Below are 19389 nucleotides of genomic sequence, written 5' to 3' on the forward strand. Positions count from 1 at the left end.
ATAAAACAGTGGGGGCCCTTGCCACTTGTACGGTGGATGCCATCGAGCAAAAGGAAATATAACTATTTCCAAGGCACAAAGGTCATGGTCTGTGATCGAGTCCGAGTTTTTGGAACATCTCAATCGCCATGGTGATCAAGAAATACGAACTCGAGGCCGCGCTGCATGCTGAAAAGCAGCAGATCAACAGTGGTCATTTGAAAGACGACAATCCGCTCGACACGAGCGACGAGTTTCGTATCTTCTGTGAAGCGTGCAGAAGGTAAAGCACGTCTTGCGCCAGTCAGTCGTTCGCGTACGAACTAACAGTAGTTCAGGGGTGACCTGAAAGTATGCCAGGAACAGATCTCTGCTGGTGTCAACATCAACGCGAGAGACAAATATGATTACACACCATTGATCCTGGTAGGTGGTAGAGAAAGCATCTGCATAGACCGGCGACGACTAATCGACTACACACGGGCAGGCCAGTTTGTGCGGCCACTACGAAGTGTGCCAACACCTTCTCGAGTCCGGAGCTCTGTGTGAGCGCGATACCTTCCAAGGTGAACGCTGTTTGTACAACGCCCTGAACGATCGCATTCGCAACCTGCTACTACAATATGACTATTCAAAGTCGACTGATCCTCTGCAACCGCTCGCTGCTCATACGACATCCTTACTTTCACGAGAAGAGCCAGCCACAACCGACATCACTGTCGCAACTTACGATCGAGACTTTGCCTTGCACAAGTTCATTCTTGCTGCTCGCTCTCCCTACTTTGCCGAGAAGCTGGCCCTCCAACCAGATACCACTTCCTGGAAGCTCCCTCCGAAAATACCTTCGCAGTCCTTCAATTCCGTCGTCCGCTATTTGTACTTAGGTGAGGCCTCGGCCGATCTGAGTGACGATGAGGAAGAGCAAAAAGCAATCCTTGCGGGCATCGACAAGTTAGGCAAACAACTGGAGGTTCCAACACTGTTTGAGAGCATCATTGATGCTGGTGACAGACGGGCGGCGAGACAGCGCAGAACAGAAGAGATGGCACGTGGTCGCGACCAGTTTGCGACGTGGTTTCGGGCGAACGTCCTGCGGTACAAGGTCCATACCAACACTGAGAAGGCCGATCAAGTCAAATGGGACAAGAACAATGCGATCTTCGCCGATGTCTTGCTTAGAGCTGACGAGCCTGAGGAAGACACCGAGGATGCACCTCAGCAGGAGCAGAATAAGCTTCGCAATACCGATGGTCCTCTGCATGGCATACCCGTCGGAAACTTCTCTTCGGAGCCAGTCGCAGCGACAACCCGCCCTCGTAAATCTGTACTTTTCCCTGCACATCGCGCCATGTTGTTGCGATCGGAGTTCTTCGCAGCCATGTTTTCGTCTAGCTTCAGGGAAGCGCAGGATTCTCCTCATCTACACATCGTTCCCATCGACTGTTCGCCTCAGGTCCTGGAGATTGTCCTGACCTACCTTTATACCGAAAAGGCGGACTTCCCTCTAGAGGTAGCCGTTGACGTTCTCTTCGCTGCCGATCTTTTGTTCATTGAGAAGCTGAAGCAACGTGCCGCTGTCATCATATCCACGTTAGGCAATGGAGGTGCTTCCGTCGTTGAATCTGAAAATCCACGAGGAGAAACAGATGTCGAAGACGCGGTAGACATCTACGACGTCATCCGTGCAGGATGGGACACTCGTGTTCACCGCCTTGAAGAGTTCGGTGCTCGCTACATTGCGTATCGCTTGGAACGATTCATTGATGATCCAGACTTTGCCGAGCTGGTCAAGGAGAGTGCGTCCAGGATTCAGGGACGTCAAGAAACTGATACTGTCGAACTGATTGATGAGTAAGTTCATGCGCTTCGAACAATATGGCCGACACTCTCGCTGACACATCCTACAGTATTCGCTATTATCTGTCTGATCGTTTCCGCCTGAGAATGGAAGACTCGGGTATAGAACAAATGACGGAAGAAATGGAGAATCTCGACCCTGGCACGCTACCAGGCAAGGATGTTTTCGAGCCAAGCGAAGTCATGTTCGCAGAAGACGAGGGTATTGATGTCCGCTCAGGCACCACACCGCCGCAAGACTTGCTCGAACATGATAATCTAGTAATCCGTACACTGGATGGCGAGATTGCTGGTGATGAGTTTGCGCAAGACGCAATCAACTACCAGATCCTTCTTGGTAAGATCGATACACTTCTGGATAATCTCACTCTAGATGCCTAGATCATCTTATACAAGTACAATGTAAATAAACATTTCGTGTCAATTCGGTCGAGTCATTGTTGTGAAGCAGCTTCTTGTGCACATCCGTGACCAGACACAAGGCCTTCCGCCACGAGTGCACGCTTGGACTGTTTACGACAATGCTTGGACACAGATCGAGCACGAAAAAACAGACAAATCTCGATATTGCATAATGCTATCCATACACATGTTTGAAAAGGTAACAATAGCAAATGCGGCACGAATTGGTGAGGTAAGGACGAAAACAGGGTGATCCTGCAGGCAGCGCGAGCCATGTTTGCTTTGTTTGGATCGCGACTCCTACGCGCGCCTCGTCAATCGATTGCGCATTATCTATTAATGCTATGAGTGATACAATCGACCTTGCTTTTCTTCCAAGGAAGATGTCATGACTAGATCCAGCTATTTCTATGGGCAGATGATTCGCGTCCACATTCCAGATCTCGAACTACAGTCATGTCGACCTACGGGCAGCATCACTTCTGCTTGCTCTGGATTCATGATGACAGTTTCTCTGAAGAGACTGTGGTATTCAATTCGGATCGCGTGGCTCTGAATGAGGGATCGCTCTGTAAGCTTGCGGCCCTCAAGAACACAGTGTCGACTCATGATTTCACGATCAGCACACCAGCCCTATCCGCCACAAGACCAGAAAACACACCAGGAAAGACAGCTCTCCGAAATGGTGGCCGAAAATCCGTCAAACATGCCTCAGATATGGAGAAGCATGCAGACTCCTCTAGATCCTTAATCTTCGTGGCTCGCGACATGACTCCCGAGCAGAAGCGGAAACAGCCTAGGCTTCAGGTCTCTGTGCATACTAATGCAGCGGCGGCTTTCGGCTTTCGTAACAATATGCAGGCCATAGTCCTTCCGGTACTTAAAACTTACCCTTGCTTAGATGACATACACGACTGACATCTGTCAGGCACTTGAGGATGTACATTCTGCGTCTCACGTAGAGATAGTCTTCCGCGACCAATATCTCGCGCGCTCGGATATGTGGAGATTGACAGTAGCAGTTCTGAGTGAGAAAGCTGTTTTCAAAGGACAGAAACTGCTTTTCCTGGGCAGTATCAAGGCTACCGTGAAGAACATCTTCGTCGACGGACAGAAGGTCACTTCGGCCTTTTTCTCGTCCTCCACTAAACCCATCTTTCGCAGTGAGTCTGCAAAGTATGTTGTGTTTATTCAGATGTCTCGCGAGATGTGGGATTTCGATGCGGAAGGATCAGGCGAGATCATGTTCAACAAGGTCATCAATGGTTTCCTACCTGATCTGTTCAAACGCTGGCAGAGACTGAACGTGCATCATCTTGTCAGCATCATCATGTTCACTCGACTGGAGTACGAACATGGTGTATTGGTTCGTCGGGACGAGAATTCAGATGCCCAACACAGTAACGGACGATCGCCCGGCAACGGTCGCGAATATCGAGACTACTATCGAGTAGTCACAACTGATGCGTCGAGTAGTCGATGGGTCGACATTCTTTACAAGCTCAAGAAGGAGTTCAAGGTCTTTTTGAAGGACGTGTCTGTTGTGGGTGGTAATGATGCTTACGGTCCACCTCCGGAGACTCTAGCATCCGTGAAAGCCCGTACCGAGACTGAGTCTGTGATTGCTGGTCAACCTACTACATCGGCACGAGGCAACATCCTGGAAGCTATCAATCTTGCTGCATCACAGTTCTCTAAGGACTATATCGATCGCGACCTCGTACACACCGGTATATCATTATGTATTGTCACGGCAGGCACGGGCATTTTTGAAGTCGACTACAACATACTCAAGCTGACAACGGACGCACTCGTGGCAAGCGGCATGGGTGTTGATCTTGTCTCCCTGGCTAGGATGCCGCTCCACTCTGTGCCTCTGTTCAGATATCGAAGCCCTCACATACTCCCCGGTCTACCCGTTGTGTCCGACATCTATACCTTCGAGGGAGGCAGTACGCCTCGTCAAGCAGGCTACTTGGAAAGTTTCATGGTCGGTACTCCCAGAGGTACCGGAAGGTTCATGCGAAGAGCCAGCAGCCATAACAGAGAACAAGTGCCGGGCACCTTGATGGAATCCGGAGTGCAGTGGAGCTATGCCTTGCCACACTGGATTGACGTCTCTTTCTGGACTGGTCATTCCGACGAAGAGCACCTCCGAACTCAATATGGTCTGAACTACAAGAAAAAGAAGGGCTCAAAACGAAACGATCCCTTTACTACAAGTTGTCGGATGTACGAGTTACAGATGATGGGTCTCATGGAGACTGAGATGAGCGATATAGCTATACCTTTGATGCTACCCGAGTATACAAATACCGAAAAGCCTCGCCAAGCAAGACATCATCTCGAACCTGCACCAAGCGAGGAGCTCTCGGGCAGCTATGGTTCAACCAGATCATTCCATGGATATATTGCCAGCTCACCACAGCAGCAGGATGACGACTCGCACCCCAAAATGGATATGCCAACCCGCAAAGAGCTCATTGACTGGATGGCTGCTTACGATAAGCAAGTACCTTTCAAAACGCAGGACTCTCCTCCGGTGAAGACGATACTTGACCAGACCCCTATCGAGTCATCCAGAGGTAGCTTGGAAACAACTGTGAGATTCAGCTCGTCACCTACAAAATCAAGAAATAGCTTGGCATCACAACAATTTAGACCTGGTGAAAGTCCACGAGGTACGGGCTATCTTGGAAACAGATCACCTCCAAAACGTGCAATTTTACCCGTCAAGACGGACCAGCCAAAACAATCGTCGATGCGCAGCACCCAGACAGTCCCTAAAAGAGCTCCTATGCCACGCCAGATCAGTTTGGTAGGAGGACTGGGGACAGCGAAGTCAACCGCGAGTATTAGCGTCAGCAATGAGAGCGCTGGAACCAGTACTCCGACATTGGAGTCGCCTCCACCACCGACTGCTTCCAAAAGTGGTGGGCTATTCTCTAGTCTGACACAGCAGCTCCTCAATACGTTGCAACGCAAACCATCGCAAGCAAGTCTACGGACCAATGCTAGTGGTCTTAGTGATCGAGCGGACTCAGACCGGGCAAGCATGGTCCCGCGTAGCACTCCAATTGCTATCCGGTCGAATTCGGTTGTGTCAGAGCATGATGAAGAAGATGAAGAGTCTCCAAAGGCAGACACGTATCGCGGTCCTGTCACGAAGATACCGGAGGACATTGTGATTCGTGATGCATCGGTAGTAGGACGACAAGCCGCCACTATATCAGACTCCGCACCCGACTCCTCCGCGGATAGAGCAGACTACAACAGAGTACTGTCACCCTTGACGGCCATCTCGCCGTGGCTCACGATGCTAAATCCATCAAACCCGAAGAAGCATAACATGAGCATAGCAAGCCAGTTCCGTCGCTGGCAGCATATATTTCCAAAGCCAGTGCCCACTTCAGTGATGAAGTGGAAGTCCTTGTGCTCACCAGCGTCTCTGCCGTTGACTGCTGAGTACTTCCCGACGGCAGAACAACTTCGCAATGAGTATTCGGAATCACCTTACCGGATATTACCTCTGGATGATGATGAGTCTTCTGAAGCGCCGAAAACTAGGGAGGCACTGATTCGGGAGCTCATTGCTTGCAGACTATCACATGGCTTCCAGATAGTTGTTGGTCCAGCAGCCACAGAGTTCGCAGGCGCAAGAGCAGCCTCTTTGGTCAAAGTCTTTGACAAGAACTACATGGCAGAGGACGGCGCAACAGTATTGATGACTGTGGGAAATAACATTCACCTGCTTGTCTGTACTGAGAACGGCGAAATCGAGGTACGCAGGTACAATAGGAAGCCCGTGGCGGAAGTTGAGTATACTGGTGCTGTGGATCCCACCGTGGCATATCATCCCTACATTCGAACATACCTTGCCAAGGGATATGAGATGCGACCTGTTGTATTCAAGAACCCACGACCAACATACAACTGGAACGCTATAGATCATCATCTTGCTGGTTACAAGCAAGAACACACCTCACAAGACATGCGTTTCTGGAGAGCTCGATTTGTTCTTATTCCGGTCGCTCACAAAATCAGAAGCGGTCAATTGGGATTTGTTTCCGAAAACTCAGAAGAAGAAATCCGCCTGGAAGGTATTCAGAAGCTCACACAAATTTGGCAGAGACATCGCTACATCCCTCCGGAAGAACGCCGCTTCCAGCAGTCATTGCAACAAAGACGCAAGGATCCCAACCCTTTGGCGATTGAATATCATACTCATGATCCTTCAATGATCGTGCGAAACCATGCGACGGGTCTAGCAGAAGCCTTGTCTCAAGACGAGCCGGGCCATGACCTCTTTGCAGAGTCTGAGCAATATCACACCAACGATTTCGACATGCAAAAACTTGCCCAACATCTGCAAGCGAGTCCGCCAAAAGGCATACCAGTAGCAGATCGTAGGTGGCATTTCAAGACGCATTGGAAGTGCTTCCGGGGTGATCATCTTACTAGCTTTCTCCTCGTCAACTTCAAGGACATTGAAACGAGAGAAGATGCGGTCAAGCTTGGAAATGCTCTCATGAAAAAAGGATTGTTTACACACGCAGTACAGAAGCATCAATTCCGAGATGGCAACTACTTCTATCAGATCGCTTCCGACTATCGTACCACGCCCTATCCCGAAAATAGGTCCGGATGGTTCGGCATGGCAGGCCGATCAATGCCTACTACACCCATGCAAGAAGGTTCAAAAGCGTCTCCAAAGTTCTTGCCCGTAGACAAGATAAGATCACCTAAGGTTGGACCTGTAGACAAAGCGCGTTCACCCTTGATCGGACCTTCGGACAATAACCGTCCCCGATCTGGTACAGACGAGACGAAAGATTCAGGAAGGAGCACACCCAGACCAGATTCAAACAAGAGGCCAAGACTGGAGCTCAGTCGAAGCTTGCGGTATGATGTCGACCATCGTAAGAATTCTTATCGTCCTGAGATTATCACATTGCATTACGACCGCATCCATAATCCGGACAACTGCTATCACATCCGTCTAGAATGGATCAACGTTACAGCGAAGCTCATCGAGGATGCACTAGTATCTTGGGCAACTAGCGTTGAGCGATATGGTCTGAAGCTGGTCGAGTTGCCTATCGCAGAGGGACATGCCACTCTCACTCAACACCCCTTCAGAAGGCCTTACTTGATCAGACTCGCCCTGCAGCCTCCCCGAGGGACGCCTAAGCAGTACCTCGAAGCAGGAACAACGGCGTACGAGGAGACATATCCCTTCCAAAGAGCACTGGTGAGGAAGTTCGATTTCGTGCTAGACTACGAGGCAGCTAGCACGTTTGATCAAGGTGTCGATGTGAGCTACTCTTGGGGAAAGCCAGATTATCAGTACACGCAATTCATCCACAAGTCGGGCGGCTTGCTCATCCAGATTGACGGTGATGGCAATCTGATGCTGGCCGCAAACAGGCTCTGTGTTAATCGCTCAGCGACTGCTCGCGAAGCTTCAAAGTATGAAGTGTCTAGACGAGAGAAACGGAACTTCTCAACACCGGCGCCACCGGCGCATGCTTCTCCCTTCCTGGGTGCACTCAAGTCATCTGAACCACAGAGCGTACTCTCCAGGAACTCCTTCACTGAAGCTTCCGTCGAGCCCGAAAATGTGGCGCAACAACTCGAGGCATTCTGCTTTGATGCGGAAAAGCTGAGAATATTCTACGAAGATGCGTTGAGGCCTACCGCAAGTCCTAGTCCACATCTGACGCCCAGGCAAACACCCAGACAGACACCGGTACTGAGTGCGATGAATGCCATACCTCACCTGGGTCTGCCGCCGAGTATTAGCCTTAGGAACGCTAGTCTTGCGGAGAGCAACCCGAGGATTGGGTTGTCACCGTCTAGGAGATCGAGTATACAAGGTTTTAAGTCGTACCTGTCAGAATCGGGCAGTCATCGTGACTTGAACTAAGCTTGGCGATTGGTGGATGGTCTTCTACACAGCAGAGCTGGATAGTGTACATTTGCAAGTTGGAGTCGGTATCTAGGTAATCTTACTCATGCGCACAGAGGCGGGCGTCTCTGGTATCGGCCAGAGAGACTAGAGGCTTGTTTGGGATAGACAGACATGTGAAGATGAACGCAGACGATACACACCATGATGCAACTCCTTCTAATTTCAGGCGCTTTCACATGTCAGAGTTACGAACACTCCAATCTTGAGCCTCTCCCTGCCATCCGGAGATCCGGATGTGGTGTCTCACGACTGCCGTGCTCGTCGGCTCCAAAGGTTCGGTTAGGCAATACCGAGCCGGCTCGGCATACACAGCCCGTGTCTATTGATGAACTGGCGTGCTGAGTACGATACATGTACTGAGATACGAAGTCGATCGGTTGCAGAGGAGTCGTACTCCGTCAGACAAGGTGGTGATGTTCTCGGTGCATCGCACACACCCTGTCTATGGGTGACAGCCACTGTATCACTGAACAACATCTGACGGCGCGAAGCATGAAGAGTGAGACGCCTGTTTGCAAAAGGCTAATGTGATTATCATAACTGAAGGTCTGCGCTTGGCAAATTATATTGCGGGCAGATCAAGCCGGCAATTTGTATGAGGCTGTCGTACAAGGGGAGCCTTTTCAGGGCATCAAGCCAGACGCGAAGCAGGATGGCAGGTGACTCTTCATTGCAACGTGGCCGAGGAGATATGGGTATGTTTCTAAGCAGAAATGGCGGGCGCATGGAAGCGAATCAATCACGGAAGAGTGATTTAACGATGCCATTTCATTCGTACGTAGAGCGCTGTGCCACTGTTGGCCGTTCGGTTCGTCGCATGGCAGCGACAGACGGGATGCTTTGTCCATTTCACGGCATGCGAGATGCCCTGCATTCTTGCGGTCTGAAGAGACGGAGAGACCGATACCTTGCTGGTGCCTTGAGTCGATGTAACAGTAGTTTAATCTATCATGTTCAGGGGTGATAAGAAGTCGTCTTGAAGTCTTGCCATATTTTATGTTTCGTTTTGATCTGTCAAGAAGGTTCCGACCTTCCATGCATCTTCCTGTGTTCCGCGAAAGTCAAAGATTCAGCGTCATTGCTTCCCCAGGATTCAGCGATATCGGCAGTCTGCGAACGCGTTAAACAAGAACACGAGATCGGATCGTTCAAATTGGACTTTCCGACAGCAAGATCGGCTTCGGATCCCACAAAGGCGGTTAAACCTCATTGCTGGATCAACCAAGAGTTCAACCGGTTTGAGAGGCAGGGTTTCCCTTTGAGGCTGGCAGCATCTCAGCTCTCATTGACAGTAGCTGCAGGGTGAGAAGAGTGACGGAGAACTGGTCAGATCTGAGCAGTCTGAACGAATTCACGGCACACCGCAACGCTGCATCGGTCGTCATCCCTGTCAAGCCACGCCCGGGCAGCTGGGATGCAGGAGTGTCAGGAAAAGAAATAAACATCGACCAAGTAACGCGACGCGAGCGATCTCCCATGCCATTCATCCCTCTCCACATATCGACAGGATCTGCCACATCGTTGCATTGGATAAAGTCAATTCAAGCCTCGCCCATTCTCCCTGACAATCCTCTTATCTTTACGAGTTGCTGTTTGAAGTGCAATTGTGTATTCAGTGTCCTTACATCTGGCCTTGACGCCCGCCCCAATTTCTTCAACCCACGTTCTCCAACGGCCAGAACGCCAACGAACTTTCTGGGGTATACAGTGCACTCTTTCTGGCTCTTTCGTTCCCCAACCATCACGCGACATCAAGTGCTGTCGCCTAGCATGTGCTTCTACGCCCGCCATTTCCAGTCAATGATCAAGTTCTGGTTGGATCCTCAGGCGACAGTCTTCAATTGAAGCGGAGCAAGTCGTCGATCAAACCATGGCCGTCACCGACATGATGCATCGCTTCTCACGCTCTCGCGGAGAATCTCAAGAACCCGAACGCAACGAAGCACCCGTACCCTCGACACGTAGTCTCTCACTTTTATTTCCACCTAGAGAGTCCTACGACCGTGCCAACAATACAAAGATCTCATCGAATACACCAAATGAACCTCTCTACGACCAGGACACGACCATCACATTTCCGCTCTCGCCGGACGAGGAGCCTAGAATAATAATCGCCCAAGATGACACTGGTGTCTCAATCGATCGCCTCCTCTTCGACTCTCAATGGACCCGCAAGACCAGCAGGGTCAAGACCGACGACTCCAACGGGGAGTCAAAGAATTTTTCTTCCAGGCCGTCTTCATCCGTCGGCCCACAATCGCCAACGAGCAGTGGTTTCCTTCGAAGTCAGCAATCCCGTGGCCATAGATCCACCATTTCTGTTGTGCCAGAGCGTAATGGATCCCCGCCGACCCGTCCGTCGATGCCGCGCCTCGACTCAACTTTCGTCCCTTCCACTCAGTTCCGCCGTACCCCTACAACGGCCTCACTTGCAGATTCTCGCAAAGACATCAACAGCCCTGTTGAGAATACCGCCGAAGAGATGGATTCTTGGCTGGACTGCATGTTTGGCAAAGCGCCGATGAGATACAAGGGACCTGTTACGAAGTTACACCATGTTCAGCGCCAACCGCCAGACGAGCCGCAGGACCTCCGCCCAAAGTCGTCTCCACGTAGTGGATTTGGCTCATACCAAGCAAAGGACAGCTCGCCCTTGAGACCCAGCTCTACTGTCTCGATCAAGAGAAGGAAGGACGCTTTGCTCCTGTGCACAACTTTTGCTGTCAACATGCACGACGAAGATCTTCCCGAGCAATTACAACAGGCCGCATCGAGTCATGGATCACATCAATCATGTCCACGGAAAAAGCGCTTCAGCACACCTATGTTTGGCGTGGCTATCCTTCTACCCCTGAAGAATGGCAATGCGTCCAGTGACAAGAAACGGTCACAAGGACACCTTTCCGACCAGACCGATCCTGTTCAGGCCATCCTTGATGATTGGCACATATTTGCCAGGGCTCTTGATGCCCTGAGAACAACCACTCTCGTACACATTCAGCAAAGGCTTAAGATAAAGGCCGAGGCCCTAGCACGGTCCAAGACTGCTGTATCGCGTACAGTCCCGCGCTTAGTCAAGCTTGAGCCAAGTGCGTTCGAGCATACTTCACAGATCCTCGAGATGTCCTCGTCAGTTATAGATCGCATCGTCCGTAGCTACCAAGTACTACAAGCTGGACCACAACGTGACTGGAGCATCTGGAGAGATGAACTACGCGACTACACTCGCGTCTCGCAAGATGCTGATTCAAAGAGAGGCTTCTTCAACCTGCACAAGATCAACTTTATGCAGGCAGCCTTGACTGCCGCTTTGGGTGTAGATCTTGGCTGGCTCAACATCTTCGCCCCTCCACAGCATCAGGCTCGATTACGCGAGGAACGTCAGAAAAGCCGAACGACTTTTGATCAGGCTCAGAACCGTACAGTCATTGTAAGCATGGATCAGAACAAGGCTCGCAATCTCATCTTCATCTTCGCGAAGCTATTCCCTTGTCCTGCGTCAGAGGCACAATTCGAAAGCTTGAGACGTTCTTCGTCGAGTAGTCTGAATTCTGCCAAGAAATGTGTTTCGGCTCTCACGCAGGGCTTGAAAAGCGTAGAATATGCTTCGGACGAAAGCCAAACGAAACCACACACGGTCGAGTATACGAGCAAGTATAACGTCAAGGACGCACCTAGAACGCCGACAATATTCGAGCCGATGCTACATGCCTCGCCTGGCTCTTCTCCGACCAAGACTCTGGCTATCAACAACTTAGCATCGTCAACCCGTAAATCTAGTATAGTCAATACTTCCGGTAAGATCGACATATCGGGTAAGGCCACCATGGCTGTACCAATCAGTGCGCCGACTTCGGGTCGCAACACACCCTCTGGCTCTCCAGAGACTCGTCCTGGTAGTAGTCTAAATGCACAGGGAGATCTCATGCGCCATCTGCAACGCGCGAGCAGTAGCACTACGAGTAACGGCAGTACCGATTATACGAGCCTGTGGAACAGCCTCAGAAGCAGCACCCGGAGTCTCAAACCTCGTCGCGAGTCTTCGCTGACTGAGAGGAGTGACAGCTTCACCAGCAGTGGTCAGCGTGAGCAACCCCCTGGCATTTTGAAGACTAGCAAAAGCTTTGCTGCGCGCCAGAGCTCCAACAAATTGGTACGCATGGTTGAAGAGGTGCACGGTATAGAGGAAGCCGATGAGAAGAACGGTCAACCAAACTTGAGACGAAAAAAAGGTCCACCACGCATATCGCCAATAACCATGGCCCACAAGACCTCCGCCTTGCAGTTTGATCCACCAACCTCTGACTATGCCGGGATAGCCTATACCTATAACCAGGACGAAGGTATAGTCGATGTCGACTTCCCGGGCTGCACTCCCATAGCCAGTGTGGTCCGCAACCCCTCTCCTAAAGTGCCTAGGTTCAAGGTTCCAAGCAACAGAGGCCAATTTCCTCTCCAGAAGTTCAGTACGGTCGAGGCTAGCCCAGTAACGGAGACTCACAACTGTCAAGGACTTGCACGATACGATAGGATTGCTGGATATCTTGGGAAGTTTCACCCTGATTTTGCTTTACAAGCCACGAGGCCTTATGCAGAGCTGGTTGACGAAGTCAAGTGCGCAATGCGGGCTGAACCATCACCCATGGTTGAGCCATCAGAGAACCTGAGAGTCTTTAGCCAGGAAACATGGATCGATGTTTGCTCGACGGTCTTTATGGATGCTGAGGCTCTGACAGTGAGGAAGTTGATCCTCCGTAGACGCGTGCGATACAAGTTGATTGTACCTGATGACTCGCCTAATTTTCCGAGGCAACATGCCGCAGTTAATGGAAGAAAGCAGTCGACCTGCTCTTCTAACGGCAGTGGGTCGGACCAAGACAGTCAGATCAAGGTCATCAAATCAGATGACATGGACTCGATCAAGCGCACATACAAGCGCAATGATAACGGTCAGAAGACTGGGTTCCGCGATCAACGGATCTTGAAGACGGATCTTCCTAACGCCGGCTCGGCTGAAGGTGTACTCAACAACCATGTTGCTGGCCGCCACTCGATCGACGCTCTTGGAAACGTTCTCTCCGAGAAGGGTGATAATGTGGAGACTCATTCATCAAGTGCGCAATCTTCGCATACCAATGGAAGTCGAGTAGACTCGCCCATGATGATTAAGGACCAATCTGCACTTCTGGATCATCGCCCGAGCGCTACCGTCGTCGTTGGTGAAGATCTATCTGAGTTCATCGAGCACCGCAAGACCAATAGCTTCCCTGCAAAAGAAGCCGCAGCAGTGGTCACAGCTACGAAGCGAGTGCCAATCCACAACAAAGAAGGCAAAATCAGTGGCTGGAAAGAGGTTTGCACAAACAAACCTGACGAACCTGGACTGAACGATTTGCCCACTGGCTTCGTCGAAAAGCGTCGCGATAAAGCAGCAGCGATTGTAGAATGTCAGACGTTGGCCGAGAAATTCGACGAAGAAACGATCAGTAAGCCTGATTCTGCAATCGTCGGTCTCTTACAGCAGATGCTCGCCACGAGCGAGACGCGTTCACGCGCAGATTCTCGTGCAAACTCGGTACACAGCCGTGCGCCTAGTCGTTCCAACTCCATTAGCGGATCTGGTCTTACCGAGCTCCAGTACGAGAGCAAGAAGATCATTGAAGATGCTCTCGAGGGTCTTGTCAGTGCTGTGGCTTCCGACAAGTATACCTCCAACAACGCTTCTTCTGGTGGGTTGTTCAGCTTTGCCAGAAGTGCAGTGTCTACCCCCGAACCTTCTTTCCTTCGACAAAGCATCTCTAAGTGGATGTATGGAGATGCTTGAGAGAAATTTTGCCAACCTGTGGCCTCCACTCACCATTAATTTCTTCCTTCACACCCCTTCCGCTTGATTGCTACAACCCTATGGCCAGCGTCCGATACGCATGGCCATAGTTCTTTCTCTTTGCAAATCGCATAGCATGTATTAGTAGATCTCCCTTCTTCCAGTGGCATAGTATTCAGCGCGTTTTGTTTTCTTGCTCTTGTTCTACACAGCTCAATCGGCTGGTACTCGAATGGCTACTACCCTTTTACTTCTTGACTCACCTCTTTCCATGATCCCGTGATGAGTGTCTCAGTCTCTGTTGAGTACCTGATCGGTGACAGTCTATAAGCACACCGTATCAGAACACTACCATCGAGACTTTAGACATGTAAGCACGGAAACCCGTTTCCTCCTTCCTAAGTTCCTATCGCAGATCCCGATCGCGGGTGGCTGGAAGCAGTAGATCCCGCCGTCGGATCTGTCCGCAATAGGAAGGCCTACCGAGTATTGCGACGAAAGTAGCAAGTTTGTCCGTCCACAGGTGCTCCCTTCTTGCCAGCCACGTCCTGGACACGTCGTGTACGGGGTATTAGCCTCGAAGAAATGTGCTTGACGGTAGACTGTTTCCGATGCTGCTATCAGAAGAGGAAAGTAACGCGACATCTCCTGCTTCTAAAGTGAAGCCTTTTGTGGTGCATAAAGCTTGAAAAAAACGCCCGCCTTTATTTGCCTAAACGTGCTTTCCTGTTGGAAGGGGAAAAAAATATGAACAGTGATGCGAGTGTGACTCAGCAGCAAAAGCACTGTTTCGTGAACAATTTGTAAGCGTTGCTTGCTAACACCTGACCTTTGGTGACAGATTTTTATACACGTCGGACGTCTGCCATTTTGTTGACAAGCCATCGCTCCGACGCTTTGCTCAAGTCATGTCCGCCTACACATTCGGAGCAGCTCTCGAGCACACGAGCTCGAAAATCACATCCCCACCCGCCATAAAGCAAAAGAATACTTCTGCACCCCCTTCAGCCATCGAGTTGCAGGAGTACTTCAATTCAGTGCAATCACAGCATTCTGGATATGCAGATGGCATAACACCTGCGGGACCACAAACACCTGGTTGGACGGGATCGCAAACTCCCAAGACACCTAATGAGTTGGAGATTAGTAGACCACCGTCTCCTGAGCAGGCTACAGAGGTTGTGCCCAGTTTTGGGTTTCCGAACAAGAATAGGTGGAGGGTTTTGGCTGTTTGTGTGGTTTATCTCGCTAATGGGTTGAGCGATGCTGGTGAGTGCCTACCCTTCAGCCAAAGCCATCATACAAGCTACAAGCTTTGGGGAGGTTAATACTAATATCCAGGGTGAAACAGCTGCTGGTGCTTTGATCCCTTTTATGGAAACACATTACGATATCGGGTATGCGATTGTGTCGCTAATTTTCATTACAAACGCCATTGGATTCATTGCTGCGGCGTTCTTTACGGATCTTGCCCTGGAGAAATTGGGGAGGGCGAAGGCTTGTATGCTTTCGGAGGCGCTGTTGGTTGCTGGATATGCTATTATTGCTTGTACGCCTCCTTTTGCTGTGGTGGTTGCGGCGTAAGTCTATTTCTTATCTTCTGACGTTGAGGGATTGAAAAGCTGACATTGGACATAGCTTCTTACTGCTTGGACTGGGTGTAGCACTCAACCTGGCCTTGAACAATGTATTCTTGGCCAATCTGGCGAATCCGACAGTTATTCTTGGAGCAGCACATGGTAGCTATGGACTAGGTGGTGTCATAGGTCCCATCATGGCGACTGTCCTGGTATCTCGAGGTATCCTCTGGAGTCGCTTCTACCTCATTACTCTAGGACTCCACGCCATTTGCTTCTTCACTACCGGCTGGACATTCTGGAACTACGAGAGTGAGCCAACCAGTCTGAAGACCGGCAATCTTATCCCACGTCGTGCTGGCGAAACACAACCCACGAAACTGCAGATGATGAAACGGGCTCTCAACAGCAGAGTCACCGTATTTGCTGCGCTATTCATCTTTGCTTATCAGGGTTCTGAGGTCAGCACTTCTGGCTGGGTCATTTCCTTCCTCATCGAAGCTCGTGGTGGTGATCCGGCTAAAGTCGGATATGTCACTGCTGGTTTCTGGGGCGGCATTACACTGGGCAGATTTGTTCTGTCTCACCTAGGACCAAGGATTGGAGAAAAGCGCTTCGTCTATATCCTCACTGTTCTTGCTATTGCTTTCCAGCTCTTGGTCTGGTTGATCCCCAACATTATCGGCGAGGCTGTTGCTGTATCGCTGCTTGGCTTGCTGCTGGGACCAGGTAAGCAAACACTCCGGACACTTTGGCCACAGGTCGCTAAATTTTCCGCAGTGTATTCGTGTGCCCTTACAATCTTCACCAGACTGATGGGCAGAGATGTGCAAATGATGGCATTGAGCTTCGTGTCCAGTGCTGGCAGCAGTGGTGGAGCGATCGCACCATTCTTGACAGGTCTGTTGGCGCAACAAGTGGGAACTTTCGTCTTGCATCCTATCTGTATCGGGTTATTCGTGATCATGGTGGCCTGCTGGTATGGTTTGCCCAACGTGGTTAAGAAGTCGGAGTAAATCTATCAGAGGAAAAAGTTCTGCTATCAAGATTAGGTTCACACAGTGATAGAATAATACAATCTGCTGTATACTAAGGCAACCTTTGAGAGTGTGGTCATCGTGTCCATCATGGTGACAGTCTCATACTCAAAAGATGATGAGAGCTGTAGACTTGAGATTCAAGGAGTGAGATTGACAGTAGGAAGGAGCAACACAATTACAGCTACATGCGACACAAGAAGTATTTGCTCCTTCCCAATCACGAGAAAGTTCTCTTCTGAGCCCTGATATTCCAAGGTCCACCAGTATCAAAGTCGCAACTTCTAACCCTCACGTCGAAACCTCCCATCACATTTCCATATCTTCCATCTCACCCTGTCCCTCCTCTTCCCCTCTCAGCACATCCACAAACCCCTTCCCCATCCTCCCCCCTCGTCGAACCCACACGGCCTCCCTACACATGCCCGCCGTCGGCCTCTCATACACACTCTCCCTCATCATCCACTCCACAGTCTCTTTCCCCCAACACCCTATCCCCTTTTCCTCAACATGCGGAAACACCAAAGCCCTTGTCAGAACATCCCTACACAATCTCCCCAAAGCCCAAATATCGGATTTTGGCCAAAGATCAGGGGAGCAAGTACAAAGAAGCGCTTCTGGAGAAGCATAGCGAGCACTTGCTTGTAATGATGATGATGATGATGATGAGGAGGAAGATGAATCTTCGAGTAAGAAATGGGCAGCGAGGCCGAAATCTGAGAGTGCAAAGACTATAGCTTGGGATTTGCTTTGGCCAGGGAATAGGAGGATGTTGGTTGGTTTTAGGTTTCTGTAGACGATGCCTTTGGTGTGTAGATATTCCAAGGCTGAGAGCATTTGATAAGCTAGTGTTTGAGCGATGGCTTCATTTAAACCTGAGATGTTCAAAGCTGAATGTTTGATGTGGAAATCTTGCAGGTTTTGGGAAGCTAGAGGGGTGATGAGACAGGAATTCCAATTTTGCGTTGCGGGATCTTGAACACCTGCTATATCTTCGAGTGGTATGATGTGAGGGTGGGATAGAGTGGCTAGGATGGTGGCTTCTTGTCGAAATTTCAAAAGGTGGGAGGCTGTGGATGTTGAGATGACTTTCAAGGCGAAGACTGCAGTGGGAGAGGTGACATGATAGGTAGATCCATGGTTCCCGGTGCCTAGAAGAGTTTTGGTGGTGTATTTTCCTTTTCTGTTGAACGAGGTCGCGATGGTTCCGGGGAGTAGAGGTGTAGATGTGGGATTGGAGATACTGTTTCCCATTTCTCTTGGAATCAGGAAAGGGAGAACCCGATAGGACAGGCGATAGGTATAAAACCAGGGAGCTGGTCTAGTAGCTCTGATGGTCAAGTACGGTATATCCGATGTTGTTGGTTGAGTAGCTTATAGGCATGCAACGAATGATAGGCGTGTTGTTCTGAAACAGTAAGCGCCGTGTTGGGCGGCAAGGCATGTCTCAGTCCCTTGCTTTCTCTCACTCCTCAGGCGTTCTTTCGCACGAATGCTATTCGATAGGACATCATAGCTGTCTCTACAACCTTGACTAATCATCGGTGTTTGCAACATCTTTGACGATGAGGTCCATAGCAAATAAACGTTCGAAGCTACGAGATAAAGATTCGAGGACGTTCCCGTCTATATCTCTAGATCTTGCTTCTTCATAGTTACAATGATGGCCCAGAACAGACTCAAAGCGCCCAGTGTGATTGTAGCCGGCAGCGATCCGTTAGAGAGATCTTTTTCGGTAGAAGCAAAAATCCATCAGAAAAAGAACCCCAACGACGGTGTCATAGCTAGTACATTATAAACCACAATCGCAACGACAGAAAATCTTCCTCGTACGTGCAGTCCCCAGAAGAATTCAGAATGGTCCGTATTGACATCTAAAGGCGTTTCTCTCTTGGGAATACACTGGATGGCCTCATACGACGAAGTTGGGGTGTGTGTACATCTATGCCATCTGAATGATTGCTCAGCCTTACGATGTTGGCAAGCGTAGAAGTTTTCATAGAACTCTTGGGGATCATTGGACGAATTAGACTCTGCCGGCTTCGGACTGTAGTGTTAGGCTTGATGTTCAGGTCGAGGTGGCTTGCTAGGATCTCCAGGCAGCTCCTTCTCCAACAAGGCACATGTTTGCTTTCCGAGCTTTTTGAGCTAGACACAAGTTCCATGATCAATCCTGGTTGCTCACATCAATCACAAAGAAGAGTACACTTACTCGTCGAAACTCACAATGGGAGAATATTTTCAGCCCAAGATGATACTTCCAAGTGCCACGGAGTGATATGTACTCCTGACGCAGTCTTTGGATAAACACATGGAGACCCGAAACACGCGGTGGCGGCGAGCTGCTCCCGCTTCCAAGAGTTTGTGTGCCACCGATGATATTCTGAGATGAGGAGCTGATCGGAGCAGAGGTCGACAAAGAAGTGATCTGTGGAAAGTCGAGGGAAATGATCAGCTTGGAGGGGGAAAACAGTCAGGCAAACCATGCCCTATCGCATGTCCAGCCGCTCAGCCTCGTGAGGTGCATGGTGACTTGAAAATTGCAGACCACACCACCTCAGAGTCCCATCGGCAAGAGCCACAAGAGTCTAGAAGATGCTGTTTGTAGTACTGTTGTATCATTAGTTGACGACTGTAAAAGAATTGTAAGAGAACATCCAAACATATATCATTCTGGCATCTGTATCCATGCTATCCATTATTGGCCATCCTCGATCTCCAGTCTTTCTTCCTTCGAACTTC

The 19389-nt window shown here is 50.1% G+C and overlaps 6 protein-coding genes across 6 annotated transcripts; 4 read left to right on the forward strand and 2 right to left on the reverse strand.

Moving 5' to 3' along the window:
- Positions 1 to 128: 128 nt before the first annotated feature.
- On the forward strand, positions 129 to 2217 carry AUEXF2481DRAFT_69289 (uncharacterized protein; the record flags this gene model as incomplete). The annotated part of the gene is made up of 4 exons (XM_013484961.1): positions 129 to 262; positions 318 to 405; positions 467 to 1830; positions 1887 to 2217. The coding sequence occupies 4 exons, from the start codon at positions 129 to 131 to the stop codon at positions 2215 to 2217; spliced, it is 1917 nt and encodes a 638-aa protein (XP_013340415.1).
- Positions 2218 to 2600: 383 nt separating this feature from the next.
- On the forward strand, positions 2601 to 8522 carry AUEXF2481DRAFT_82777 (uncharacterized protein). The gene is made up of 2 exons (XM_013484969.1): positions 2601 to 3114; positions 3167 to 8522. The coding sequence occupies exons 1-2, from the start codon at positions 2695 to 2697 to the stop codon at positions 8162 to 8164; spliced, it is 5418 nt and encodes a 1805-aa protein (XP_013340423.1). The 5' UTR covers positions 2601 to 2694; the 3' UTR covers positions 8165 to 8522.
- A 1165-nt stretch (positions 8523 to 9687) lies between these two features.
- On the forward strand, positions 9688 to 14292 carry AUEXF2481DRAFT_449618 (uncharacterized protein). Its single transcript, XM_013484995.1, has one exon. It carries the CDS (start codon positions 10080 to 10082, stop codon positions 14031 to 14033), a length of 3954 nt encoding a protein of 1317 aa, XP_013340449.1. The 5' UTR covers positions 9688 to 10079; the 3' UTR covers positions 14034 to 14292.
- Positions 14293 to 14638: 346 nt separating this feature from the next.
- AUEXF2481DRAFT_43634 (uncharacterized protein) lies at positions 14639 to 16707 on the forward strand. Its single transcript, XM_013484947.1, has 4 exons — positions 14639 to 15302; positions 15385 to 15613; positions 15672 to 16339; positions 16391 to 16707. Exons 1-4 carry the CDS (start codon positions 14942 to 14944, stop codon positions 16624 to 16626), a joined length of 1494 nt encoding a protein of 497 aa, XP_013340401.1. The 5' UTR covers positions 14639 to 14941; the 3' UTR covers positions 16627 to 16707.
- A 28-nt stretch (positions 16708 to 16735) lies between these two features.
- On the reverse strand, positions 16736 to 18209 carry AUEXF2481DRAFT_43635 (uncharacterized protein). Its single transcript, XM_013484948.1, has one exon. It carries the CDS (start codon positions 17899 to 17901, stop codon positions 16957 to 16959), a length of 945 nt encoding a protein of 314 aa, XP_013340402.1. The 5' UTR covers positions 17902 to 18209; the 3' UTR covers positions 16736 to 16956.
- Positions 18210 to 18268: 59 nt separating this feature from the next.
- Positions 18269 to 18931, reverse strand: AUEXF2481DRAFT_43636 (uncharacterized protein). Its single transcript, XM_013484949.1, has 2 exons — positions 18874 to 18931; positions 18269 to 18820 (listed from the first exon to the last, which is right to left on the reverse strand). Exon 2 carries the CDS (start codon positions 18810 to 18812, stop codon positions 18522 to 18524), a length of 291 nt encoding a protein of 96 aa, XP_013340403.1. The 5' UTR covers positions 18813 to 18820; positions 18874 to 18931; the 3' UTR covers positions 18269 to 18521.
- Between the last annotated feature and the right edge of the window lie 458 nt (positions 18932 to 19389).

The sequence above is a fragment of the Aureobasidium subglaciale genome (genome assembly GCF_000721755.1).
Source record: "Aureobasidium subglaciale EXF-2481 unplaced genomic scaffold scaffold_25, whole genome shotgun sequence".
NCBI lineage: Eukaryota > Fungi > Ascomycota > Dothideomycetes > Dothideales > Saccotheciaceae > Aureobasidium > Aureobasidium subglaciale.

Bases quoted from the DNA above. Each gene is read 5' to 3' on its own strand.
- AUEXF2481DRAFT_82777 (XM_013484969.1), top strand. From the start codon at position 2,695: ATGTCGACCTACGGGCAGCATCACTTCTGCTTGCTCTGGATTCATGAT. The intron at 3,115-3,166 runs GTACTTAAAACT...GACATCTGTCAG, and splicing joins TGCAGGCCATAGTCCTTCCG to GCACTTGAGGATGTACATTC.
- AUEXF2481DRAFT_449618 (XM_013484995.1), top strand. From the start codon at position 10,080: ATGGCCGTCACCGACATGATGCATCGCTTCTCACGCTCTCGCGGAGAA.
- AUEXF2481DRAFT_43634 (XM_013484947.1), top strand. From the start codon at position 14,942: ATGTCCGCCTACACATTCGGAGCAGCTCTCGAGCACACGAGCTCGAAA. The intron at 15,303-15,384 runs GTGAGTGCCTAC...AGGGTGAAACAG, and splicing joins TAATGGGTTGAGCGATGCTG to CTGCTGGTGCTTTGATCCCT. The intron at 15,614-15,671 runs GTAAGTCTATTT...CATTGGACATAG, and splicing joins TTTGCTGTGGTGGTTGCGGC to CTTCTTACTGCTTGGACTGG.
- AUEXF2481DRAFT_43635 (XM_013484948.1), bottom strand. From the start codon at position 17,901: ATGGGAAACAGTATCTCCAATCCCACATCTACACCTCTACTCCCCGGA.
- AUEXF2481DRAFT_43636 (XM_013484949.1), bottom strand. From the start codon at position 18,812: ATGGAACTTGTGTCTAGCTCAAAAAGCTCGGAAAGCAAACATGTGCCT.